The 24,809-nt window shown below is 42.5% G+C and overlaps 1 protein-coding gene across 2 annotated transcripts in view; it reads left to right on the top strand.

Annotated features, from left to right (window-relative positions):
• The window catches only part of UBE3B (ubiquitin protein ligase E3B), a 2,006,489-nt gene that overhangs the window by 918,505 nt on the left and 1,063,175 nt on the right, over window positions 1–24,809 (top strand). For both annotated transcript variants that reach the window (XM_044068510.1, XM_044068511.1), the window contains exon 15: window positions 9,941–10,112. In XM_044068510.1, the coding sequence (XP_043924445.1) occupies window positions 9,941–10,112 (172 nt within the window). The remainder of the gene's footprint in view (window positions 1–9,940; window positions 10,113–24,809) is intronic.

Below are 24,809 nucleotides of genomic sequence, written 5' to 3'. Positions count from 1 at the left end.
GTGGAGTACTTTAAGTGAGATTATTTTCAGGTGTTATAAGTTGCTTCAAGTGGACAGTCCTAAACCTTCTGTAGTGCCTCCTTTTTGGCTACTATGCTAGACACCTTTATAGCTGCCTCTAAATCTCTGGATTCTTAGCCCCCTGCTCCTAAGAAACCTGATGGGCTCTGTAAGGCTCCTGAGGATTGCCACTTCCTGTTTGTGTCCTTCTGATTTTGCTGTGGTGTCAGTCTCCTCTGACAAGCCTTCGAAGTTTTTGCTCTCTACCAAACTCCTACCTTCGATAAGGATGGTAGAGCCATGAAGAGGATTGGAAAGAAGGTCTGTACTGCTCCCACCTTGGCCTTTTATGGTTATTAATTACCAGGCTCACATAACCAGATATGCTGTGGCCTTGATTGCCCAGGCTTGTCTAGTTATTTTCAACCTCCCTGATTCTGAAGGAAAGTCTTCTGGGCTCTACTTATTAGGTGTCTCACTACTCTATCAAGTGCAGCTATGATGCTGCTGATGCCTTTTCCAGAGTTGCCGCTGTAGTGTCTGTCATGATTCATTATTCTTGGCTTCTTCTGCAATCATTATCTGAGGATATTAAGGCCAAGAAAAAGATGAGCTTTGCAGGACCTTAAACTTATTTTTGAGTCTCCCATCCCTAAGTTCCAGAGGAACTGTCCTACTAGGTCTGCTTTTGTTTGTAGGCAGCCTCGTCAGGCCAGTAAAAGCAGGAAGGGTGCTCGGCAAGCTCTTTCTGCAAAGTCTTCTCTGGTTCCTGTGACACAGAAGATACCGTTTTCTGACAAGTCTGCCTCTCTCTAACATTTTGCCCTCCCCCCCATCCTTGGCAAGGTTCCTTTGTCTCTCTGAAGCTCCACCTGTCTTCTAAACTGGCAACTCATCACCTCAGATTATTGGGTACTGTCCATCATCCCTCAGGGTTACTTCATTATGTCAAAGTCTGTCCTTCCTTTTTTTAGGAATTTGTCAACTTTCTTAAAGCAACTTCCTCATTTCTCAGAGGTTTTTGGGTCCCTAGCTGACCAAATAACTATTTAGTTTGTTATTCCTTCCCGGGTAGGGCAGGGATTCTACTCCAGAATGTTTCTGGTTCCTTTTTTATCCCCAGGGTTGTTAATGAGTCATCCTTAAATCAGATAATACAACTTATTTCCTTTTTTACTTCTCCACAGTCTGCTAGTGAGAGGGTCCTGCATAACTTGATTTGATCAATCAGCTCGGGTATTATTTGGATAAAACTAAGACCATTTGTAAGTCCAGCTTTTTGTTTCTTTTCTAGCCAGGACTTTTATGATTTAGCTGTTTACAAGCAAATCATCTCTTCCTAGATATCTTAAGGCCATTTCCTTTTGTTGTTCTTTTCATGGCAAATGTCAGTATACCTCAGTTAGAGCTCATTTCACTAGGGTTGTTTCCTCTTCTGGTGCTTTCTTTAAGGATTTGGACACTAATTCCATCCTTGAAGCTGCTATTGGGTTTTCAGTGCATACCTTTACTAAGCATTATATATTTGGTGTGGGTTCTAGGGCCAGAGCAGGTTTTGCTAGGACCATCCTGTATGGGTTTGTTGAGGGCTCTTCCCAGCCTTCCACCTCCCACTCCTTTTCTTGAGCTTTTGTACTCTCCCTAAGGTGAAGAATACTGCAACAATGATATAGAAGGACATATTACTGTTGTATAAAATCTTACTGTGAAATCACCACTCTGGGCCAGTAATTAAGGAGCCTGAATCCTCACCACTGACTCTGGAGAGGGATGTTCACTAGGAATACAAATGAATGCACTCAGTATTTCCAGATGGAGATTCCTTAAGATCACACGGAACACAGTCAACCCAGGTCTGGATTTCTTTATATCTGTTTCCCACCAGGGCCCTATTAAGACTTCCCACTAGCAAAGCTATAGCGTTGAGTCCTCAGCTGAGTGTCCAAGCCAAGTCCTCCAGCACCCTCTCTGTGAAACCAGTGCTTCATGTCCCTGCTCCAAGTAGCTGACAGACACACACACTGTGAGATTTGATTTTCACACACACACGCACACACACACACACACACACACACACACACACACACACACACACACCTGGGAAAGACTGGCAGAGATTTACCCGCTGTGCTCCCTTCTGCCCAGACTATAAGGTAGTTAGCACTGCCACCACACACTACAAAGCCAGCTACCTAAGGCTCTTGCAAGGATACCTAGTTATACTGAGTGAAATTAATATTAATACAAATGGTAATGTTGACTAAACCGCCAGGCTTCAGGAGTGGCCACAGTGTCACCAATAGATATTAGTACTCTCAGAGGTTAAAATATTCTCTGAAGGACCAGCCACAATGAAAAGTTTAAATATGTTTAATAATAAATAATAAAAGAACATGAAAATATGAGATATCTATTTACAGTAAACACCCGAGGTTTCCATCACAAGAAGTATTAAAAATAACACACCTGGAAAGATTCAGACAGTTACAGAAAAACAATAACTATTCTCACTATATTTTCCTGACTGATCTAGAGAGTTACTGTTGTTACGTACTTAATGGAGCAAGGCAAGATGAAGTAGGTGAGGGATCTTTCTGTGTGCCCTGAGACTTCTGTTTCATGTAATATTAAAACATTATTTCTGTACAGAATGACATCACATACATCTGGTCATCTGACGTCTGGTTCCCATTACAACTCCCCATTGCTAGAACTGCCAGGATTTAGCACCTACATGTCAATAATGCACACACAAGAGCATTGGTCATATCTGGTGCATCTTCTGGAAGTCTTAAAACAGTTACAAACTTCTGCTCCTCCTACAGCCACTAATAAACCATGCTTCTTACAGACATTGCATCTCTGGCTTCATTCATAACTGTGAGATAACATATTTTTATGACCTAGGCCCAGTAAGTTAATTTATTACTATTTTCCAAAGTTAGTTGGAGCTCACCTTAATCTCTTCTCTTCCAGTATTCTCTGTTAATATATATATATATATATATATATATATATATATATATATTTAATTCAGTTACAATACAGTCAGGACCCACTGTTGGTACATTTTTAAAACAAGCAACTTTACTAATCCATTTTCAACACAAGCATCTGTAAAAATCAAGTTTGATATTCAAATAACATATAATTCTTTACTAAATTCCAGTTAGCTGTGCTGGCATATGGTATACGTCCACTACCCTACTTCTCCTGGCATAGCTGGCAATACCTTACAATCATCACACTTACCGTAACAGTAGATATTCCTTTCTTCACTATTATAGTATTCAATCCCTTCTTCCATCCCCCTGTTTTCTTTTATGTTTTGATTTGGCTACCCTCCTGGCTAAGGGTCTTTTTCCATCTGCATTTTCTCCCTTTGGATGTGCATAGCCTCCTTTTGTCCTATGAAGACTGTTCTCTGTTGGGGCAATTTAGTTCTAGGTAGCGGTGTCTGTAGGTCACCTTTATGCCCTACATCTTGAGCAGGGAGCATACACATGATATATGGTGCATACAGTATCTAAAGACTTTGGTATACTGTCCTGACACTGGGCTGTCCTTGGCATGAAATCCCTAAGGTAGAAAAATAGTACAACAGTGAAGAGAAGGATATGTACTGTTATGGTAAGATTTTACACAACTGTACTTTCTCAGCAGTGTCCAAGCCACATTACAGAATATGCATCCCTTCCCAGATGTAGTTGGATCAGGTTTGTAGGTAAAGTCCAAGCTAATGTCCCAAGGTGTGCTCTTGAAGTCACAATCCAGCCAAGTACAGCATTGATGTCTGCAAATACGAGGATACATGCCAATTAAAGAACACATTGCCCTGCAGCTAGAAGTAAATTTCACCCAGAACAATAGCAACACTACTACTGTCACCTGGCGATTATGTGCAAAACCAGTTCTAAATACAAACAAACATGTTACACAGCACAAAATCCAGTACAGCACTTGAAATTATCTCTAGTGTGCACCATTTTAAGTGTAAAAACAGAAAATGGGTACTTTCAAGGTGTTTCCTGGCTTCTGTGGAGAGAGAGCAGAAATTGCTTTGAATGTTTGAAAACAAGGGTCCTGAAATACTTCTGTCTTGAAACAGATTTTTAATAGCTGTGACATTTGCTTGAAGTGTAGCAGACCTAAGCTTGGGCTTGTTGTTGGCATGCCTGTGGCTTGCAAGCAGCAAGGAACCATTAATCAGGGTTTCAAAAACAGTTTGGAAATGAAGTTCCTGAAGGAAATAAAAACCTCCAAAGTTAATGACAGTACACCCAGCAATTACTATCCACCAATTCAGGTCCCCCCTCTGTACCATGGCAACCTTTCCATACTCCTAAGACTTCATATTTCTTTTTCAGCACCAGATTGTCTCAAGACATTTGGTTTCTAAATATAATTCAAAAGGGTATTCTTGTCAATGGGAATTCATGGCTCCTTTTTGACAATTCCCTCTTGCCCAAGGAATCAGATTATTTTTTTCTCCCATTCTGTACACCATGTTGTCTCAAGGAATTATAGAATCTGTGTCCAGGAATCTCCTAGGCAAAAGTTTTTATTCAAGGATTTTCCTAGTTCCCAAACCAGAAGTATCCTGGAGGCCAGTAGTGGATCTTTCTTTTCTAAATACTTATGTCAAAATTCCTAAGTTCAAGATGCTATAATTTCAAAGTCTTGTTCCTCCAATTCCACATCTAGCTTTCATGGTGAAGCTGGATCCATAGGACACCTGTCGTCACATTCCTATTGCCAAGAATTTTGGGTGTTTCGTAAGATTTTCTATGTCTTGCTTATATGAGTAGTTCTCTGTTTTACCTTGTGAACTCTTTGCTGCACCAAGGATATACAAAGCTGTGTATCCACATTCCTTATTGTGTACTTCAGGGCATTCATATTTTTCCACATCTGAACAGTTGTCTTATCTTTGCAGACTTTTTGCAGCTATCAAAAGTCTCCAGGAACTGTTCAGGATCTTCATTTCAGTCTGTGTGTGCCTGTGGCATTTGGAGCTCCCGGAGGGATCCCAAAGATTTGTGATGCTGACTAGTGGCAGGGGGTAGGACCCAAATATCTTTGGCTACTGCAATGATAATCCTTTAGAACTTGTACTATTAGGATATGTTTACTTACATGTACTGTAGTGGTACATTTGCTTACACCAGTGTACTTTTGTTGTCAGATGGCACTTTTCTAGACCTCTTAACCCTCAGTCTCGGCTCACCTCTGTACATAGGATGTGTACTGTGTGCACGCTGCTATAGGCACACAATCTGAAGGTGCCATGTGACTTGCTTAAATATTGCATACCCAGCAGTCACACCTCCTGGCAGACCTCAATTAATTTGCAGCTCATTAACTGGTCCTCAACTCAGGGTAGGAGTTTGCTGCCACATCCAGTCCTTCACTATTGGACATTTACCACAAGGAATGCTGCTTCAACACTGTTCACGAACACCCTGATCAGTACTAATCTTAATTAGTTGGTACATTTGCCATGGTTGCTTCAATAGGTTAAGAACAAGACAGAAATACTCTTTGACTTTTTGGGTGTATGGTGTAATGATATGGGCAAGTGCCAGCATAGCCAGCTAGAGTTTTGTAAAGAATGATATGTCCTTTGAATATCAAAATGATTTATACAAGATGCTTGTGTTACAAATGTATTAGAACTTTATGTCCTTTGTATATCAAAGTGATTTTGTACAGGTGCTTGTGCTGAAAATGTAAATGTGAGTTTGCTTGTGTTAAAATGCATCAACAGTGCACCCTGCTGAAATGAAGAGAAATGTACATGTATTATTGTAGCTGAATTAAATGTATATGTTTTAATCAAGAGTACTGGCACAGCAGAGGTTAACTTTAAGAAAAATAAGGGAAATGTAAATGAGCTGTTAAACCCTTAAAAGGTACTCCACAGTACTGAATAGGACCAGAGACATTAAGTCTGGGGGAAGAGCCTTTGTCCATTAGCCCAGGGGAAAGAGAGGAGGCCCCACGCACTGCCATAAACATTTGGATGTATATTGTGGCTGTCTGTGCTAATGCCTGTCTCATCTTCAAAGGAGAAGACTGTGAGAACCTTAAGTGACCAGATGAGGTCATTCTGCCAGCTGTCTTGGAAATTATATTTTAAATATTACAAAGAGAAATCTCAAAGTATTGAGTGTTCTGTTTGGGAAGTGTGATTAGAAAATACCCACACCCACATCATCCTGCCTTGTGGTAGTAACTTAACTAAGAAACAGTAAAAGTCTCTAAGATTCACTAAAGAAATAGTGAAGCTTTGTTTAGATATTGTGTTTCTTTCTTTGTATTTGGAGAAATGGCTCTTGAGCGTACTAATGGCAGTATGGAGAGAAAGGCGTATCCCAGATCACTGGAGAATAAGCATACTCATGCCAGTGTACAAGAACAAAGGGGACATCCACAACTGTGGGCAGTGCAGAGGCATCAAACTCCTATCACATTGCATGAAAGTTCTGGAGAGGGTGATTGACAAACGGATACGCAGAGTAGTAGAATATAAGATGGGAGATGAGCATTTTGGATTCAGATCAGGATGCAGTACAACTGACCCGGTGTTTGCATTGAGGCCTACTTGAGAAGAAGCTAGAGATGAGGAGAGAGTCCAACTGGGCATTCCTAGACTTGGAGAAAGCATATGACAAGGTCCCAAGAAAGCTGATCTGGGCAGTACTGCAGTGGTTTGAAGTCCCAGATACATTGGTAGAATTAGTGCAGGCTATGTACAAGGACCCAATGACTCGCGTATGGACAGTGTTCAGCCTCACAGAGGGGTTCCCTGTGGGTGTGGGTGTACATCAGGGTTCAGCTGTGAGCCCACTGCTGTTCATACTGGCGATGGACTACATTAGCAAGCAGGTTGGAGGGGACAGATCAACAAAGCTACTGCATGCAGACGATGTGACAGTGCAGGCAGACTCTGAGCTAGAACTTCAGCAAAGGATAGGAGAATGGAATGCAAATCTGAAGGCACATGGGGTGAAACTAAGCACAGATAAGATGGTGGCAATGGCAGCAAATTGGGGAAATCAGAAGAAGCTGAGAATAGAGGTAGGAAGGAAGATAATGGAACAGCTTCAAGTATCTGGGAGGAGTAGTTGAGGAGAAGGGTAGTCTGAATGAAGAGGTCAAAGCTAGAATCAAAGGGGCTGCAGCCAACTGGTATAGAGTATCAGGTGTAGTCTGTGACATAAGAATGCCAAAGAAGCTAAAACGTAAGGTGTACAAGACAGTGGTGTGACCAGTACTACCGTATGGTACAGAAACCTGGGCAGTAAAGGCAGAACAGTTGAAGCTGGAGGTGATGGAAATTAAGTGTCTGAGAAAGGTGATAGGATGCACACTGTGGGACAGAAAAAGAAATGAGGACATAAGATCAGAAGCCAAAGTAGCTCCAATTGCAGAAAAAAATCAAAAGAACAGATTACGGTGGTTTGGCCACATGTGTAGGAAAGCAGAAGACAATCTGGTGAGGAAGATTTGGGACAGACCGGAAGAAGGTAAGAGGAAGCGAGGGCGTCCAGCAAAGAGGTGGATGGATTGTGTGAAAGTAGATTTGCGACAGTCAGGCTTGAGTGTTGAAGAAAGGAGGAGTGTGGCACTGAATCGAGAGAGTTGGTAACAGTTAACACGATACCCCGACCCCATGTAGAAAAATGGGAAAAAGGGGGCTGATGATGATGTTTCTTTGTCTGAGTATGTCCATCAATGTTCTTTTCAGTATTTCCTGTGATCTGAACTCTGTGGTTTACTGTGAATATATATTCAATATTTTCATGTTCTTTTATTATGTATTATTAAATATGTCTAAAATGTTTATTGTGACTGGTCCTTTTAGAAAGTACTTAACCTTGGAGAGTGCGTATATTTATTTGGTGACACTGTTTGGGCCACTCCAGAAGGCCTAGCCGTCTTGATAAACTGCTACCATTTGTATTAGTATTAATATTACACAGTATAATTGGACACCCTTTGTTAAGAGCCTTATAGTACTGACTGGTGGCAGTGATAACTACCTTATAGTCTGGGCAAAGTTGGTAGAGTGGCTAATCTGTGCCAGCCTTTCCAAGGTGTGTGTTTGTGTGTGTATGTATGTATGTCAGCTACTTGAGGCAGGGACATGAAGCACAGGTTTTACACAGAGGGTGCTGGAGGACTTGGCTTGGACACTCGGCTGAGGACCTAATTACAGCTGTACCAGTGGGGATTCTTATTTGGGACCTGGAGGGAGACGGAAAAAGAGGCACCCAGACTCCGGGTTGCGTGTGTTCCCTGTGTGCTCTTAAGGAAAATTATACTTGATGCAGAGATGTCTGCATCTAGAAATACTGAGTGTATCCATTTGTATTCCAAGTGCACATCCCTCTCCAGTGTCAGTGGTGAGGATTCAGCCTCCTTGTTTACTCGCCCAGCATGAGAATGGCACATATAGGTGGCCGTCACATATTGGTAGCAGTGGCGAGCATCACATATGGTTGTCGCATTCATTTATTTTGTGTAAGCCCTTATTTTTAAAGACATGATTTATTTGTCTCTTTTGCTAAATATAGAGTGGGAAAGAACAGGTTAGACAAGTATTGCTAATTGAAAAAGAAATATATTTTCTATTGCCTTGAGAAGTGTGAAATTCACTGACTGGGCAGTAATTGATCTTGATGGTATCACTCCATAATAGCCGTGGCCATTTTTGTTGCCTTCTTCAAGAATGCTTCATTAGATGAAATCTGTGCTACTGGTACTTAGGCCTTTGTGTTAAACACTACAAGCCTGATATAATCCCTTAACATTGGATAGACATTCAGATGCTTGTTGTTCAATCCATTTCAGCCTAGGACCAATACAGAACACTGTTAAAGAACTTCCCATCATTTGTTACTTTTATTCTCCTTTGGAGAACTCTGTGATGCTAGGGCTACTCTCAAACCAAATGCAGTTGCTATATGGCCTGATCCATTGGGCCAAGGATTGGGTATACACTTGCTTCTGTACAGACTGAAGTTGCACCTAAGGACCGAGAGAACTGGTGAGGAAAGAAAAGGTGTGTGTAACCAAAAGCTGTCTCACCTTTTCCCAAAAGAAATGGAAACTTTCCTTCTCTATGCTCCCACAGGAATCTCTGCAGGAATCGATATTAAAAGAACACTGTCACCAGCATATAATGCTCAGTAAAGTGATGTGTGTGATGCCAAGAAACTTGCCTGTGTGTCTGTGTCCTACATTGAAGACAAAATACTGTTGTGTACACAGAGAAGGATGAAGTCTATCCCTTTGTTGTGATGACCTTTTGAATGGAGCATTTCCCAACTTATACCCTTTCATGATCAGATAACAAATATGTGAACTTACTAGTAGTCAGTGAATCTCCCAGAGTTTGCAGTCAGTGAAAGAGTAGACCCACAGAGAAAATATAGCTGTTATTTGGTATATTTGTTGTAATGGTGGTAGATCTTTCAAAGTGGCTTTTGCAGTGGGTACTGCTAATTTCCTCCATTATTTCACAGTTTTGGGGTATGTATCAGTACTTATTCTTTTTTTTTACTAACAGAATGCCAGAGCATTTTGTTTTTTGGAGCATGTTATTTGTGCATGACATAAGAATGTTTATAAGTCATTGGTGCAAACGAGGGATCCTTCATTATATATGGATATGTGAGTGACAGGTAATATCAGGTCAGAGTTGTTTTATTCCAGGAAAGACTACTCAAAAATCAGATAAGTTAAAGACATCCTCTAGAACTTTCCAAGTCCTAAGGTTATGTATCTTCTGCATGGGACATTCTCATAGAGCCACTGTTATTTTAAGTATTTCAGATAGCTCTTAAATCTTTTAACATAAAACTGTATTTAATCTTTTACATCACTGTAAGTAGAAAGTTTTTCAAAAAATAAACATTTTCTGCTGTTTTCTCAGGATTAACATATCTAGATGACCTCTTGCCAAAACTGTGGGCATTCATTTGTGAGCTGGGACCTTATGGAGGTTTGAAATTGTTTCTCGAGTGCCTAAACAATGACACAGAGGAATCTAAGAGGCTTCTGTCAATGCTGATGCTGTTTTGTGACTGTTCTCGACACCTCATCACGTAAGTTGCCCCTAGATAAGGGCAGTTTGAAAATAACCTATTAACAATTTTCAGATTTCATTTACTTAATGGCTTCTGTGTCCTGTTTTAAAATCATGGACAGATTAATAATCTGCTACAACTTAAACAAAATAAGCTAGTCCGTTAAAAAGTGTAGCATAATTTTTTAGCCAGCTGTCCATAAGGATGATCATAGCATTTATGCACTCCCCATTTCTGGTGTACATATTTATTCACTTTTGTCTTAGGCAACTGTCAAGCCTGTTCTTTTTCAGCTATTAGTTAATTAAGAAGAGTTCGGCAAATGTTGCTTCTCCCCCGAGAGCTTGAGTGTAGCACATGCAGGGAGTATTGTGGTTGAGACTACAACATAATAGGGCAGTCCTTGAGAAGTGTGGAGGTGCATTATTCCTGTTTTTCATTGGGGCCACTCTCCACTCTGGACCTTAATAGGAGTTGTTGAATCTTGCAATGAAGAACATATTGAGCACTGCACTGCCTGCATGCCTCTTTTATGCAATTAGAATTCAGACTTGAAACTTGGAAAAGTCACATTGCTCTTTGTCTAGACAAAAGCATAATTTGGCCACATTTTTCCTTGTAAAGATGGATACCCCCCATGTATGACATCACCTAAAAGCCTAATGGCAGTATGAGCTATTGAAACACAGGTGTTTCATAATCTAGCAAATAACTCCAGTAACTGCCACTGCTGATAAATTCAGTCCACCAGAGGAAAAAAACAATACCAAATAGAATGAAAAGGCACTGAAACCATGAAATAATGCTTTATAAACAAAATCACAGTAAAACACAAGCTTTTCCAAAATAATGCTTCATTTACCTCCAGTAACAATAACATTCATTTTAAGATATGGATGGCATTCATCGTGTTTCACTGTTGTAGTCCTGACTTGTGGGATTTCCTGCCGTGAAAGCCCTTGGCTGGCCCAACTACCAGAAAAAAAAAATCTCCCTCCTCGAACAGCTGCTGGATGCCCTGATCTAGGTCAGTGCACTCTGGTATATAGGAAGCCAACATCATGATGTCAGTCTTTTAGGTTCATAGGTAGGTACTAGGCTATCGGCCCTAGGGCCTATACAAGCCTAGCCAAAAAGGTACCCTGGCTTTCGCCACCCAAGAAAATTATTTTCCTGTGCCCTTGTTGAGCAGAGCCAAAGAGGTGATCCCCGGGGTGAATTTCCTATTTCTCATCCAATCATCAAGATTTTTCTTGAAGGGTGCTAATGAGGAGCTTTGTTATAGATAGGTAGTTTGTTCCAGAGTATGAGAAGTCTCTGGGACAGGAATCTATCCCTCCAGCATGTTCTATTTATTGTGGTGATAAGGTTTAGGTCCCTAGAGCGTGTAACTCGGAGGGATTGGAATTTCTTTAAGTGGAGCATGTCCAACAGTTCTGGGTTTGACATAGCTTTGTATGTTAGGCAGAGATGCCTCTGAGTAGGTGATATGCGATGGAGTAAAGCTGGAGTTTTTTGAGACGGTCTGCGTAGGACATCTGTTTGAGGCCGGTAATCCTCTTTGTGAGGTATTTCTGTGGCCTTTCCAGTTGTTGTAGATGTCTTGTGAGATACATACCAAGAGGGGCGTTGTACTCTATAATAGGTCAAATGAGTGACTAGTTGAGGGGAACAATGACCTCTTTTTTTTCCTGGATGAGAAACCTTTTGTGATGAGGTGTGCCACGTAGAAGGATTTCCTGACTACTGTGGCAATGTGATTATCAAAGGAGAGACTAATGTCCAGCTGTGTCCCAAGATCTCTTATCACACTTTGGGTGTTAAGTAGACTACCACCTGTGTGGTAGCTCATGGGTGCAGAGTTTTTACCAAAGGGATGACCATGCACTTTTTGGCATTGAGCTTGAGGCCATGGCTTTGACACCAGGCATCTGTCTCAGTGAGGCCCTTTAGTAGGATGTCCACATCATTAGGAGTTTCAGTTATGGCTCCTAGTTTGCAGTCGTCTGTGAACATCGTTAGCCAAAGGCCTTCTGTGTTAGCCTGTACTTCAGAAAAGTAGATACCAAACAGGAGAGGACCCAGGACTGAACCCTGTGGTACTCCACTTGTCACTGGTCTGAAGTCGGATTTGGAGTCTGCTACTTTCACAGTGTGGGTTCTGTCAGGGGGGACAGTTGGCAACCCATTTTGTGACATAGGGATTTGTACCTAGTTTAGTGAGTTTATTTACAATTCCAGAGTGGGGGATGGTGTCAAAAGCCTTGGCGAGATCTAGATAGGCTGTGTGAATCACCTTACCCTCTTCTACGGCTTTGGTGACTGCTTCAAGGAAATCAGTCAGGTTTAGGAGACATGATCTGCCTTTTACAAACCCGAACTGGGTGGGGTCCAGAGTCTGAAGATTATCAATGTCTTTGTTTATAAGTTCCATGATGATACATTCCATGGCCTTGCAAACCAGGCTCGTTAGCCTAATGGGGCGGTAGTTCCCGGGGTTTGTGGTGGCTCCCCCTTTGTGGAGTGGGATAACTGTTGCTGTGTGCCATTCAGTGGGCACAAAGCCTGAGGTGAGGCTATGATTGAACATGGTCCTTAGGTGCGGTGCCAGTTCATTCTGTACTTCATGTAGAACACAGCCTGGGATGTTGTCAGGTCCCATGGATGCTGTGTTCTTGGCTTTGGAGAGTGTGATTTTTACATGTGCAGCTGTGATTACAGGAACTTTGCATTCTTCCAGTATAGAGATGGGCCCTTTAGGGGGTGGGGAGGGGGTAAAGTTAGCACTGAACCTATCTGTCAGGATGTTGGCAATATCAGTTGGTTCTGTATGTTTAGTGCCATTGTGCTTTAACTCAGAGCAGATCTGAGTGTTGCCATTGAGATTCTTGACATAGGTATAGAATGGTTTGTGGTTTTCTTTAGAATCAGTGGCGATTTTGTTTTCATAACTAACTTTGGAGGATTTTCTGAGGGATTCCAGCTTCTTACTGAGGCTGACCAGGGAGTTCTTCCAGTCATGGGATTTTACTCTTTTTTTGCAACAGTTTCTTTCTTCTGTTGTAGAGTTTGTTTATGGCAGGGGACCACCAGGTTGGCTTCTTTTTTTTGGAGGATAGCTTCTTGGTTCTGTTAGGGATAACATGATCCATGCACTCGTGTAAGTGCTTATAAAGTGCATTTGTGTAGGATTCAGCAGTCGTACCTCTGTTGTCCGTTTGCATGGGTGTCATGAAGTTTGCCACTTCTGTCTTAAGAAGTGTGAAGTTGGCTTTGGAGAAATTTTTTACTGTGGTTTCCCTAATGGCGTGTAGGGGTGGAATGTGGCTGTCTAGGCTGATTAGCTTGTGGTCGGATCTGACCAACGCAGAATTGACCTCTGGTGTGGAACACAGGTTGCCCATGTTGGTAATGACTAGGTCTAGGCTATTGCTGCCCCTGGTGTGGGTGTGGATAATTTGATCCTAGGCATTGAAATTTATGAATTCCAGAAAACGTTGAGCAAAAGAGTTGGTACATGAGTAGTTTTCCTAGTTAATGGTGGGGTAGTTGAAATCACCAATTATTAGGTTGTTGGGTTGTACCCTATATTTTCCAGTGTATCAAGAAATGAGGAGTGGGAATCCTAGGGCATGGTGGGGGGTCTGTAGCAAGTTGCAATTTGGATTGTGGTCTTGCCCAAAGTTAGTTGCACTTTGATAATCTCGGATGCATTATGCTGAACAACTAGCCTGGAAGTGTGGATATCCTTAATGAGTATGGACACGCCTCCACCTTTAGTGTTTTGGTCCAGGTTAGGTGGCTGAAAGGTGTGGTATGAATTATAGCCTGGTAATGCAGGGGTGCTCTCTGGAGCCTTGAACCATGTCTCTGTCACTGCACAGATGTCGATGTTCTCCATTTTAAGGAGTGTCTCGAGTGAATGCATTTTGAAGTTTAGACTTCTAGCATTGAGTAGCATTGCCCTTAGATTTTTCTTGCTTGTACCTGTTACGGTGGTGAATTTGTCATTTGAACCAGAATCCCAAGGGTGACATGTGCAGGCCATCTCTGGCAAAGCATCATGGTCTGTCGATCATGTCATCCCAGGCAGACAGATACTGAATCCCCTTAGAATGACACCAGAAGCTTAGCCAATTGTTGAAGCCAATCATTTCGTCCTTGTACTGTGGTATCATTATGGGTGATGGCAGGATGCTACTCAAGGCTAGGGTTATACCTGCCTGGGCTACAAGATTGGAGAGCTCCTTCATGTCTTTTTTCATGTAGTCCAGAGAGGTACTTCTCAGGTCATTCACACCAACATGGACAATGACAGAGTCATATTTGTACTTGTTGTGGAGTGACCTGAGTGCATGCGTTATATGGCGGACTGTGGCACCCGACAGGCAGCTGACAGTAACTTTCTCCTTGTTTAGTCTGGTGAGTGGAACATCAGTGTGCCTGACCATAGTCACCAATGACTAGAGTGTTGGGTACATTGCTATGCCTTATGGGCTGTGGTTGAGTGGCACACTGAGTTTGTGGCCTTTGTGTCATTTGGGTTGTGTTGGGGGGTGGAGGTTGCATGCGTTTCTGCTTTGGAGGTCTCTGTTGCTTGAGCAGATTTTTATTGAGAGCCTCCGCAAATGTAGGTGTGTGTTTTGGTGGTGTAGGTTATGATGGACTGTATGATGAGTGTGGTGTGGTGTAAGTGTTCACCTTCTCCTTTTGACTGTCTAGCCCAGTCTTGGGTGAAGAGAGTTTTGCTTCCAGTTTGGCTATATAAGTGCATCTCTCACAGGTTGTAGTGTTGGGGTGGTAGGAGGAGAGGGTTGTCTGTGTATATGAAGCAATTGCTGCATTGCCCCCAGATGCCCAGATTCATCAGGTAGACAGGAGAAAACACCAAGAGCCTAAAACAGAGTTCCAGTCAGTCTGCACCAGAGAGAAGTCTTCTGAAAGCTTAGTAACCCATTGGGGGGAACCCTTTCAACATTTTTTGACTCATGTCAGAGAAAGTCAATAATTTTCTCCGTTGTGGTAAGCAGACTCCACACCAACACTTCCATTCTTTTTGTGTCAACTCTTTAGGTCCAGACAACGTGTCTTTGTGCGCATTTCAAGTGTAGAACTATTAGGGGTAGGGCCGAGATATTAGCTAGGCATTTTAGCATTGCATCAGATTCTTAGCATCCAGTGGCATACACCAATTGATCCGAAGCTGAGCTCCCTAAGAGCAAAAGGGATAAAGAAAAACAACCCAGGCTTAGGACCTCAAGACGATAGTCACTGTCCATCAGCTAGTTCTTCCAGGTTCATGATAGCTGAAGAAGGTGAGGCATTTTCCCAGCTGCCTTCCACAACTATGGTGGTGGTGCAGTCCTCAGTCAGGGCCCTCAACGTCCACAGAATCTTAGGACCTGGTTCATCAGTTGGGTCCAGGGCTGCTCTGCAGGTCTCTGCTTCTGATGAACGCACTTTAACAGGTGATGCTCCTTTGTAGTGTCAAACAACTCCAGCTGACATTCCTCCTGAGACACTGGCATTGAATTGCAGATGTATCTAGGCCCAAACCAAGAACTACCCCAAAGAAGGGTTCTTCCTCCTTTTCTATACCTAGGCCTATTGGCTCCCACACACAAAGTTATCAACAAGAACACAAGCCTCTTACCATACCTCCAATTTTAGAGGTTGAGGAGGATGTTTTCTTGGACTTCTCTTTGAATCCAGACTCCCTTCCCCAGCCCCTCGAAAACCAGACAGGTTTTATAGCGTACTGGACTCTCATAAGCATCCCTTAAAGAACCCCTCTGCTGTCCCAGAGGTTGTGACCCCAGGACCCAAAGGGGCTAGGGATAGCTCCTCAAAAACCCTCTGGCCACTGATAAAAAGTATGGCTCTTGATAGATTTGGAAAAAAAGTTTGCACCTTTGTCACCTTAGCTATGAGGGCCCTTAACTGTCAGTTCCACATGTTTAAATACCACCAGACTATTTTGGATCAGTTGAACCAAAAATTTAAAACTGTTGAAGACTAGAATCTTTCCAAAGAATTACTGGACCTATGTCTCTTTAGATTTCAAGTTGCTAGGCATTCTTTACACTGTGGCTGTGATGCTGTGGACATTTCCATCTGGGCTACAGCTACTGATGCTGTTAATTAGAAGACATGCAAGGCTAAGGGAACAGTCCTTCCCTGAGCATGTCAAGTCTAATCTTTTGAATACCCCTCTAGACAAGGATTTCCTGTGTGCACCCAAAGCTGAGGCTGTACTTAAAAAGATGGAGGACAAAGCTGAATCCAAGCAAATTGTTAAACACTTCCTTCAGGTTCAGCCTCCTAGACTGAGTAGGAACTACCCCTCTAGCAAAGAACGGCATAGGGAAAGACACAAAGGCAACAACAACAACAAAGACCCAGGCAGTAGACTACAAACACTTCCAGACATGGGGGTCTAGGCCAAAGGGCCCCTGGCAGAGATTAACAATGACTTCTCCATCCCAGTCTCTCTGACACCCCTTCCCTTGCCTCCCCCACAAGACTAGGAAGAAGACTATTCCTTTTCAAGGAAAGTTGGTCTCTCATCACTTTGGACAGCTGGGTGTTCTAAACATTATTTCAAATGGCTACAGACTGAGGATCAGAGAGACACTGAAGTGCTCAGGCCATCCAGACATTCCCCTGAAAACAAAGGACAGAGGCCCTTTCCCAGAGTTGGAATTTGTGTTCCCAGGGCTCAATGGAACCAGTTCCAAAACACCAAAAAGGAAAGGGTTTCTACTTCAGGCTGTTCTTGGTTCTCTGGAAGGAAGGTTCTTGGTGTCCCATTCTAGACCTGTCTGCCTTCAATCAGTTCCTGCTGGTTCCTCACCCTGTATCTTAAAAACACCTACTTGCATATTCTCATACAAGAATTACACAGAAGCTTTTTAGACTTTAGAGCAGGTACTTGTCACCATCAATTTTGTGTTCTGTCCTTTGGCTTGTCTGCCACTCCCAGGGTCTGCACAAAGTGCCTAGCCTGTTTAATCACCTTTTGCAAGAACAGAGGGGTCTAAATTTTACCCCTATCTGGACGATTGCCTAATACAGGCCATGAATCTTTTAAAACTCCACTTAGACCTGGTGTTTACCCAGAATCTCTTGACCTTCCTGGGCTTCACCATAAATCATCACAAATCAAACATAGTATCTTCTACTAGGATTGACTTCCTGGGAGCTGTTCTGGACTCATCCTTACTAAAGGCATTCTTACCTTCTTACAAGGTCTCTTTCCTGATATGGAACTTCCTAAATATCATGCAGAGACAATGCCTATCAGCCAAGGAGTTTCTCAAAGCATTGGGCTACATAGCATCTGGCATCCTCATGGTCCCCCTGTCAGGCTATACATGAGGAAGCTCCAGTGGTACCTCAAAAACGTGTGGTGCCTGCATGCACAGCCTCTCTCAACCATGATGCATCTGATTCCTTGCAGTGAGAAATTTGCATGGTGGGCATAAGTTTGTGCTCAGAACCAAGGCCTCCTTTTCAGGTTCACACCCCAAGAGCAAACTCTCACCACAGATGCATTGGAGACAGCCTGGGGAGTCCATTTCAATTACTTCCAGATCCAAGGAAAGTGGGAAAACCAGTTCAGAGACAAACATATAAACTGGAAGGAGCTAATGGCAGTACAAAAAGACATGTTAGCATTCAGAGAAAAATGGAAAGCAGGAGTCCTATTAGTAAAAACAGACAATACCATAGTCATGTAGTACATAAACAAATTGGTGGAGGGGGGGGGGGGTTTCTCACTCCTACCCTCTATGTCGCCTAGCAATGCAAGCTAGGGAGACAGCTCTCTCTCTGTGGTTACACCTTTTGATACAATACCTTCCAGGTGCTCAAAACTTTCTACCGGATCACTTCAGCAGAAACCTGATGGACCTCCACAAATGGCATGATCTGCATCAAGAAACATTTCTGAGCATAGCCAAAAAAATGGAGAACAATGCTAGGCAAGCAGTCATTGGAATTATAAGATGCCTAGCTATATACACCTTTCAGCAGACATACTTAAAAAGTTCTTGCCAGTCATTGCACATACCTACTAGTGTTTACCTCACAAATCAAGCAGGGCTGTATGTAGTAACTAAACACATTTCTTCTCGTGCCAAAATTCAAGATGCTCACATTACAGCAACTCCTTCCCATGCTGGGCAAGGGGTTCTGGCTGGTAACATTGGACCTCAAGGAGGCATACCTGCATGTCCCAATCAGACAAAGTTGCAGAAGATACCTCAGATTTCTTGCAGGTTCAAACCACTATCAATTCTCTGCATTGCCCTTTGGCTTATCTACTGCGCCCAGAGTATTCACCAAGTGCCTGGCATCAGTGATTGCATACTGCAGACTTCAAGGGATACAAATTTACCCTTATCTGGACGACTGCCTGATTCAAGCGGACAGCAAACACATACTTCTGAAACACCTGGCATATGTGATACGGTTACTGCTTTCTCTGGGATACACCATCAACAAGGAGAAATCAAAGCTAACACCCTCTCAGAAAATAACCTTCCTGGGTGCCAACTTGGACACAAACACCCAGATGGGCCTACCTTACGCCAGAAAAACAAGGGCAATTATCTCAGTACTTCAAAATACTTGCAAAAAGTACCAGGCTTACTGCAAGGAAAATCCTGCAGGCTCTGGGATTCATGGCATCTTGCATTCTTCTAATCCCCATGCTAAAGCTGCACATGAGGAAACTTCAATTGTACCTAAAAATCTATGGTCTCAACACAGTCACAGCTTGAAGCGGAGATTCCAATAATTCCCTGTCTTCAAATATGTGGGTACAAGCATGAGTAAACGCAGGGCCTCCCAATTCATATGGTGGGCCCAAGATGCATGCTAAAAACGCAGGCCTCCCATTCTGCAGGCCTCAAGCTACACAAGTCATAACCACGACGCTTCAGACTACGGGGGGGGGAGCGACATGAAGGATGAAGGACAGCAGGCAGCAGATGGCCCAAAAGAAAAAGCACCTTCACATCAATCAAAAGAAATGCTGGCAGTAATAAATGCAATCTCAGCGTTCAGAGAATTCCTGCATCCAGGACAACTGCTCATAAGAACAGACAACACCACAGTAATGTGGTACATAAACAAACAAGGAGGAACTCATTCATACCCCTTGTGCAGACTAGCCATGACTCTTTGAACCTGGCTTGGAAAGACAAATAGAACTTCAGGCACAGTACCTGCCAGGAATGGAAAACACACTGGCAGACACTCTGAGCAGACATATGACAGATCCTCACAAATGGAAGCTACATCCACAGGTGTTTACAAAGATTGTTCAAGCGTGGGGAAGGTCAGATATAGATCTTTTTGCCTCCCACAGAAACCATCAATTAAAAAGGTTTTGCTCAAGGACCTTCCACCTAAAGGCCTGGAAAGTGGACCTCTTTCCTTCACATGGACAACTTGGTCAGTTTATGCATTCCCACTTCTACCTCTCCTGCCCAAGGTACTTTTGAAAGTAAGAACAGACAAGCCGAGGATGATACTTATTGCTCCAGACTGGCCGAGACAACACTGGTATCCACTCCTGAGGAGCCTGACACACTCCCTCTCGGCCCCTGCCTCTAACACTCCTCTCTGCTGACGCGAGAACAATTTCAAAACCCTTCACAGTCAGCTGAAAACTCTCAGTCTCGCTGCATGGAAAATTCCTTAGCTTCACATCAGACTCTACTCTCCAAAGAGGTGCAGGATGTCATTTTGAACCAGAATTTCTACTAGAAAAGCTTACTCCACATAAATTGGGTTTTGCAGGTTGAATGAAAAGCGAGGGCAGGACCCTAGAAAATTGAACCTACCTCAGATTTTGCAGTACTGGCAGACTTTTGAGCAATGGACTTTTTTTTTTTTCTCAATCAAAATGCAATCTCCATCTTCTGCAGAATTCAACATGGATCCTCCTCCTCCCTTCACACCCACTCCCACAGTTCCTCAGTTCAGAGGAAGAAGAACATAAGAGACCAAGGGAAACAGCAGCCAGTTGCTTGGGACCTTAACCCACGACTAGAAAAAAATGACATTACCTCCCTTTGAACCTGCTGCTTTAACAGAATTGCAATATTTGTCCTGGAAACAGCTTTTCTACTGGCCATCACTTCAGCTGAGTTACAGCTCATGGCGGTATTCCTCATCTTCCATCAGGACAGGGTTTCCCAGTGGTATCTAGGCAAAACAAAGGGGAAAGGCTCTTTAGACATCCATAGGCAGCTACGTTATTACTTGGACAGAACCAAATCCTTCAGAATCAACTCCTTCCTATGCTGTGGGGTCAAGGGAACCTGTTACCAAACAGACCATTTCCAAGTGGATTGGTCACTGCATGCTTTGTTATTCCTATCATGGAAAGCTTGTCCCTACTGGTATCACTCACTCCACTAGGGCCACAGCCACCTCTACAGCCTTCCTCAGAGGAGTGCCTACTAATGATATCTTGGAGGCAGCCACTTGGAGTTCTGTACATACCTTCACAAAACACTACCATCTGCCTTTATACTCCAGAACAAGAGCAGGCTTTGCCACTGCAGTGTTGCAGGGCATTCTAGCTCAACCCAGTTCCATAGTACCTACCACCCTATGCATAGCTTTGGGATTCTACCCATATGTGATTACTGCAGCTGTAATGCACGATGAACATAGTACAGTTTTGTACCTACCATAAATGTAGATGTTCGAGGGCTATTACAGCTGCAGTACAGGTTTCCCACCCTCCTTCCCCACTTGGTAAGACCTTGGGGTCTGAATACCTCTTCATACCTACTGACTGGGTTATCCTGCTATGTATTATTTGCTTACTTTTATGGATTAGATTTATTTATGTATTGCCTTCCTTCTGGGGCACCTGACATCTGGGGCAAGAAAGACTGAAGAAGATGGCGTCGGCTGTGTCTTATATACTCTAGCCTTCCTGATGTCAGAAGAGTACGCGACGACAACCGACGCCGGACCAAGACTTTGGAATTCGGCCGACGAGGGGACGCCTGACGGCTGAAAACCCATATGTGATTACTGCAGCTGTAATAGCCCTCGAACCTCTACATTTATGGTAGGTACAAAACTGTACTTTCCACGCCAAAGGTAGAATTGTTTCAATGGCTGGTTTGATAAGGAAACAGTATGGTGGTAAGATGACTTCTTTGGACCTTGACAATAATCCCTTGGAAATTAACTGGACCAGACAAAATGATGATTGAATAAGAGAGAGTTGTTCACATAAGCATTCAGGTCTCTTATGAATGTATCTGTCTGAAGAGGAGCACCACTTATAACACATGAGGCAGGAGAAACTTGTTTGAGAAATGCTGCTGTGCTGCACTTTTCTGAATTTAGTTTGAGACCATTTTCAGTATACTAGGTATGTGCGTATAGCAGCCTTTGTTGGAGCATTTTGGCGTCAGTGGATAAGTGGGTAGCACTGTCCAGCTTGTAGTCACCACCAATTTTTGGTCAGCCTCATTTCTAGAATATTGGCTTGAATGTCTGTAAAATAAAAAAGGTTTATTTTTAATGAAAAACACACATATATACATTCACTTCAAGATGAATGTATTTGCACATTCACAGTGACCATGCTGATGTCACTTGTGGACCATCATTTAGTTTCTTAGTATAAGGAAGGAAAGAACACTTCAAAATATTCTGGATTTATTTCTTGAAAGGTGTTCACTGCAGTTGGGTTATCTGTTTGTGTAGGTAGCTTGCTTGTGATATTTTGTAGTAGTTGGGATTTTACAGTGGCTTTAGAATGCACAGCTGTGGAATGGTAACACTGTTCTTTGGAACCCCCAAAGAAACTTTCTACAGCTTATTTCAAAGTATGCTTTCCATCTATTTTTACAAAATTATTCTTTGTAGATTTTTCCAGTTTTTAAAGAATAGTATTTCTTGTTTATTTAGCAGTTGAATTTTTTGTGAATGAAGTGACTTGTGTGGATTTTAAGATTAAAGCATGTGTATATTGTAAGTAGTATCTACATACTACAGAAATATTCTGCGCTTAGAGTGTCTAACAATAATGAGCGACTAACCAAAATAGGCAGTGTATTTTTTGAATAATATCCTAATATCAACCCTAAACATATTTCAGACAACTGTATTTGCAGGTGGAAAAGCTTCTCTGCACACACCACATTTAGTGGCTTTACCCCTCTCCTATATTTAGATACACTAATGCCTAGTGGTACAACAAATGCGGGTAAGTGACAGCTACCACAAACCAATACCTATTGGATGTTCATCATTCACAGTGTCTCAGTGGCATGTGGGGTTGTGTGCCTGCACAAACCCACACTAGCAGTTTTCAAGAGCTCAGAATTACCTCCTGTGATTCTCTGTTATAGGGAGATTGGCTAAGCCTCTCCCATCAGAGAAAGCATAGCCCCTATTTCAGAAAGTCAGTTATTCAGTCTTTTTAGTACAACATGTAGGACTCACACAATTGAATCTCCTTAGCAGCATTCACTTGTGGATTACAGCTTTCAGGTTCTGATAAGATCCTTTTGGGAACTTCGCTTCCTCTTTATTATTATATACTTTTGATTTTTTTTTTGTTTTCTTTAAAAAAAAAGTGTGTGTGTGTGTGTGTGTGTGTCTGTGTATAGAGAGTGCACTATAAAGACAGCTGTATCTATATATGTATTCATATCTATATATGAGTGTGTTAACATTTTATTTTAATTTGCTCATTATGTACTTAAAGAATTGTTGGAACCAATACCTCCCAGATGCCAGTGCTGGATTTTGTGAAATGAGTTACAGTGGTGGAAGGGTCAGATGTCTACCCTTCTCCTTCTGGACCCCAGTTCATTCAGTCCATGGACTTGTCAGATTTTGCATGGAGAGTAGTGTCGGGGAAGTTCACATAAAGGCAAGTGAGATTCTTCAGATGTTACAAAGCACTTAAACATCAAAGAAATGTTAGCAGTGATTTATACCTTTAAAGTTCTTCACCACTTATGGTCTCTAGGTCCCCTTTTATTGGTCACAGACAACACTACAGTCATGTGGTACCTGAACAAATAGGAGGTACAAGATCATACCTTCTTTGCCAGATGGCAGTGATGACCTGGGAACATTTCAACATTCTCTGATGCATCAGGCCTCATATATCCCATCAGAGCAAAATGCAGTAGCAGACAGACTTAACAGATGCCGAGCAGATCCTCACGAGTAGAAACCGTGGACAAACGTCTGCCTGGATTTGATCCATATGTGGGAAACACTTCATATACCTCTGTTTACCTCCTTTCAAAACATACAGTTGGAAAAAAAAACTGTCCAAGACATCCTTCCAGCCTTGCCTGGAGGACAGAAACATTCTGGTTCTCTTTTCCAGGAATGTTCCTTTATGTATTTCCAGCCTTTCCACAGATGCCCACGGCACTTCTGAAGATTTAGAAAGAATTACCAGAGATCAAAGTGGTGAACCCTTTTTGTTGTAGGCAAAGGTGTTTTTTCCCTTTTAATAAAATTGGGCAATGGCAATTACAACAAGCTTCCTTACACTCTGGATCTGCTCATACAGTGTTGACGTGAAAGTGACTGGTACATCCCAAAGTATAGCAATTGTTACTGACAACCTGAATGAGTCTTTGTTGATACCCTTTAGGCACTTTTTCCATGTGGATGTACAGCAGGTATTGAAGGAAGCAAGAAAACTGTGACTATTGTGAAAACAGTGACTATTGCTTTGTGTATGTTTGTAATAGTCATTGGAGGTTTTCTTCCTGGGCCTCCACTGAAAACGGGCTGTTCTTGGCCCAGTGGACTTCCCTGGTTATCCAACTGAAATAAATTAATAAATAAAACCTGCAGCTACAAAATCTTATATTTGCAAGCGGAAGAAGTTTTGGGTGGGGGGTGGCAAACTTATCAGAGGATCCTATATGGTGTCTACTCCTCTGGTTTATAAATATTTGTGTGAGCTGCATATGTCAGGGTGCATTTTGCAGCCATTTGAGCTTGTCTGTCTGTGGATCCTCCTATTACATCTGTTTTTTTGGTCATCCAGTGTATGAAGGTAGTGTTGCAAGTGAGAGCCTCTCAAAAGCAAATTCATCCTCCTTGGGATCTCAACTTTGTTCAAGAAAAATTGACCTTATTTCCTATTGAACATGCCTTTCAGGCTGATTTGAAGTTTATCACTCAGGAAAACTGTTTTACTTATTGTTCTGACATCTGCAAGCTCTCATGGTTGGCAAAGCTTATCGGATTTTCCATAAAGATTTCTAGAGCAGGCTTTGTGAAGACTATTCTGCAGAGGCGTCTGGTTCCTTATTTTCCTCCTCAGAGGTAGACTAAGCTTTGGGAATCTACCCATATGCCACCAAGGCATTGTGAATAATGAACACAGTACAGTCCTGCTTGCCTGTAGCAGTAGATGTTCAAATTTCACACTGCCTGAGTGGCAGTACTTACCCACTATCCAGTTATTTTATCTATAGCTCAATAGTGTCCAACCTTATTGTGCTTTCGGTTGGCTTTCGTTATTTGTGTTGGTGTTTTTTGGCTGTGATTTGTTTGGTTTCAGGCAGATGTTCGTGTTTCACTGTTGCAGTCATTACATTTTGGTTATCCTGCTGGCAGGCTACCCGCAGTCGGCCTGAGTTCCAAAGTCTAGGTCCGGCGTCGGTTGCTGTCGCCTCCTCCCTGAAGTCAGAGTGCCAG

The sequence above is a fragment of the Protopterus annectens genome, chromosome 4.part0 (genome assembly GCF_019279795.1).
Source record: "Protopterus annectens isolate FY-2018-M chromosome 4.part0, PAN1.0, whole genome shotgun sequence".
NCBI classification, from domain to species: Eukaryota; Metazoa; Chordata; order Ceratodontiformes; family Protopteridae; genus Protopterus; species Protopterus annectens.
This window is presented reverse-complemented; position numbering and strand designations above follow the sequence as displayed.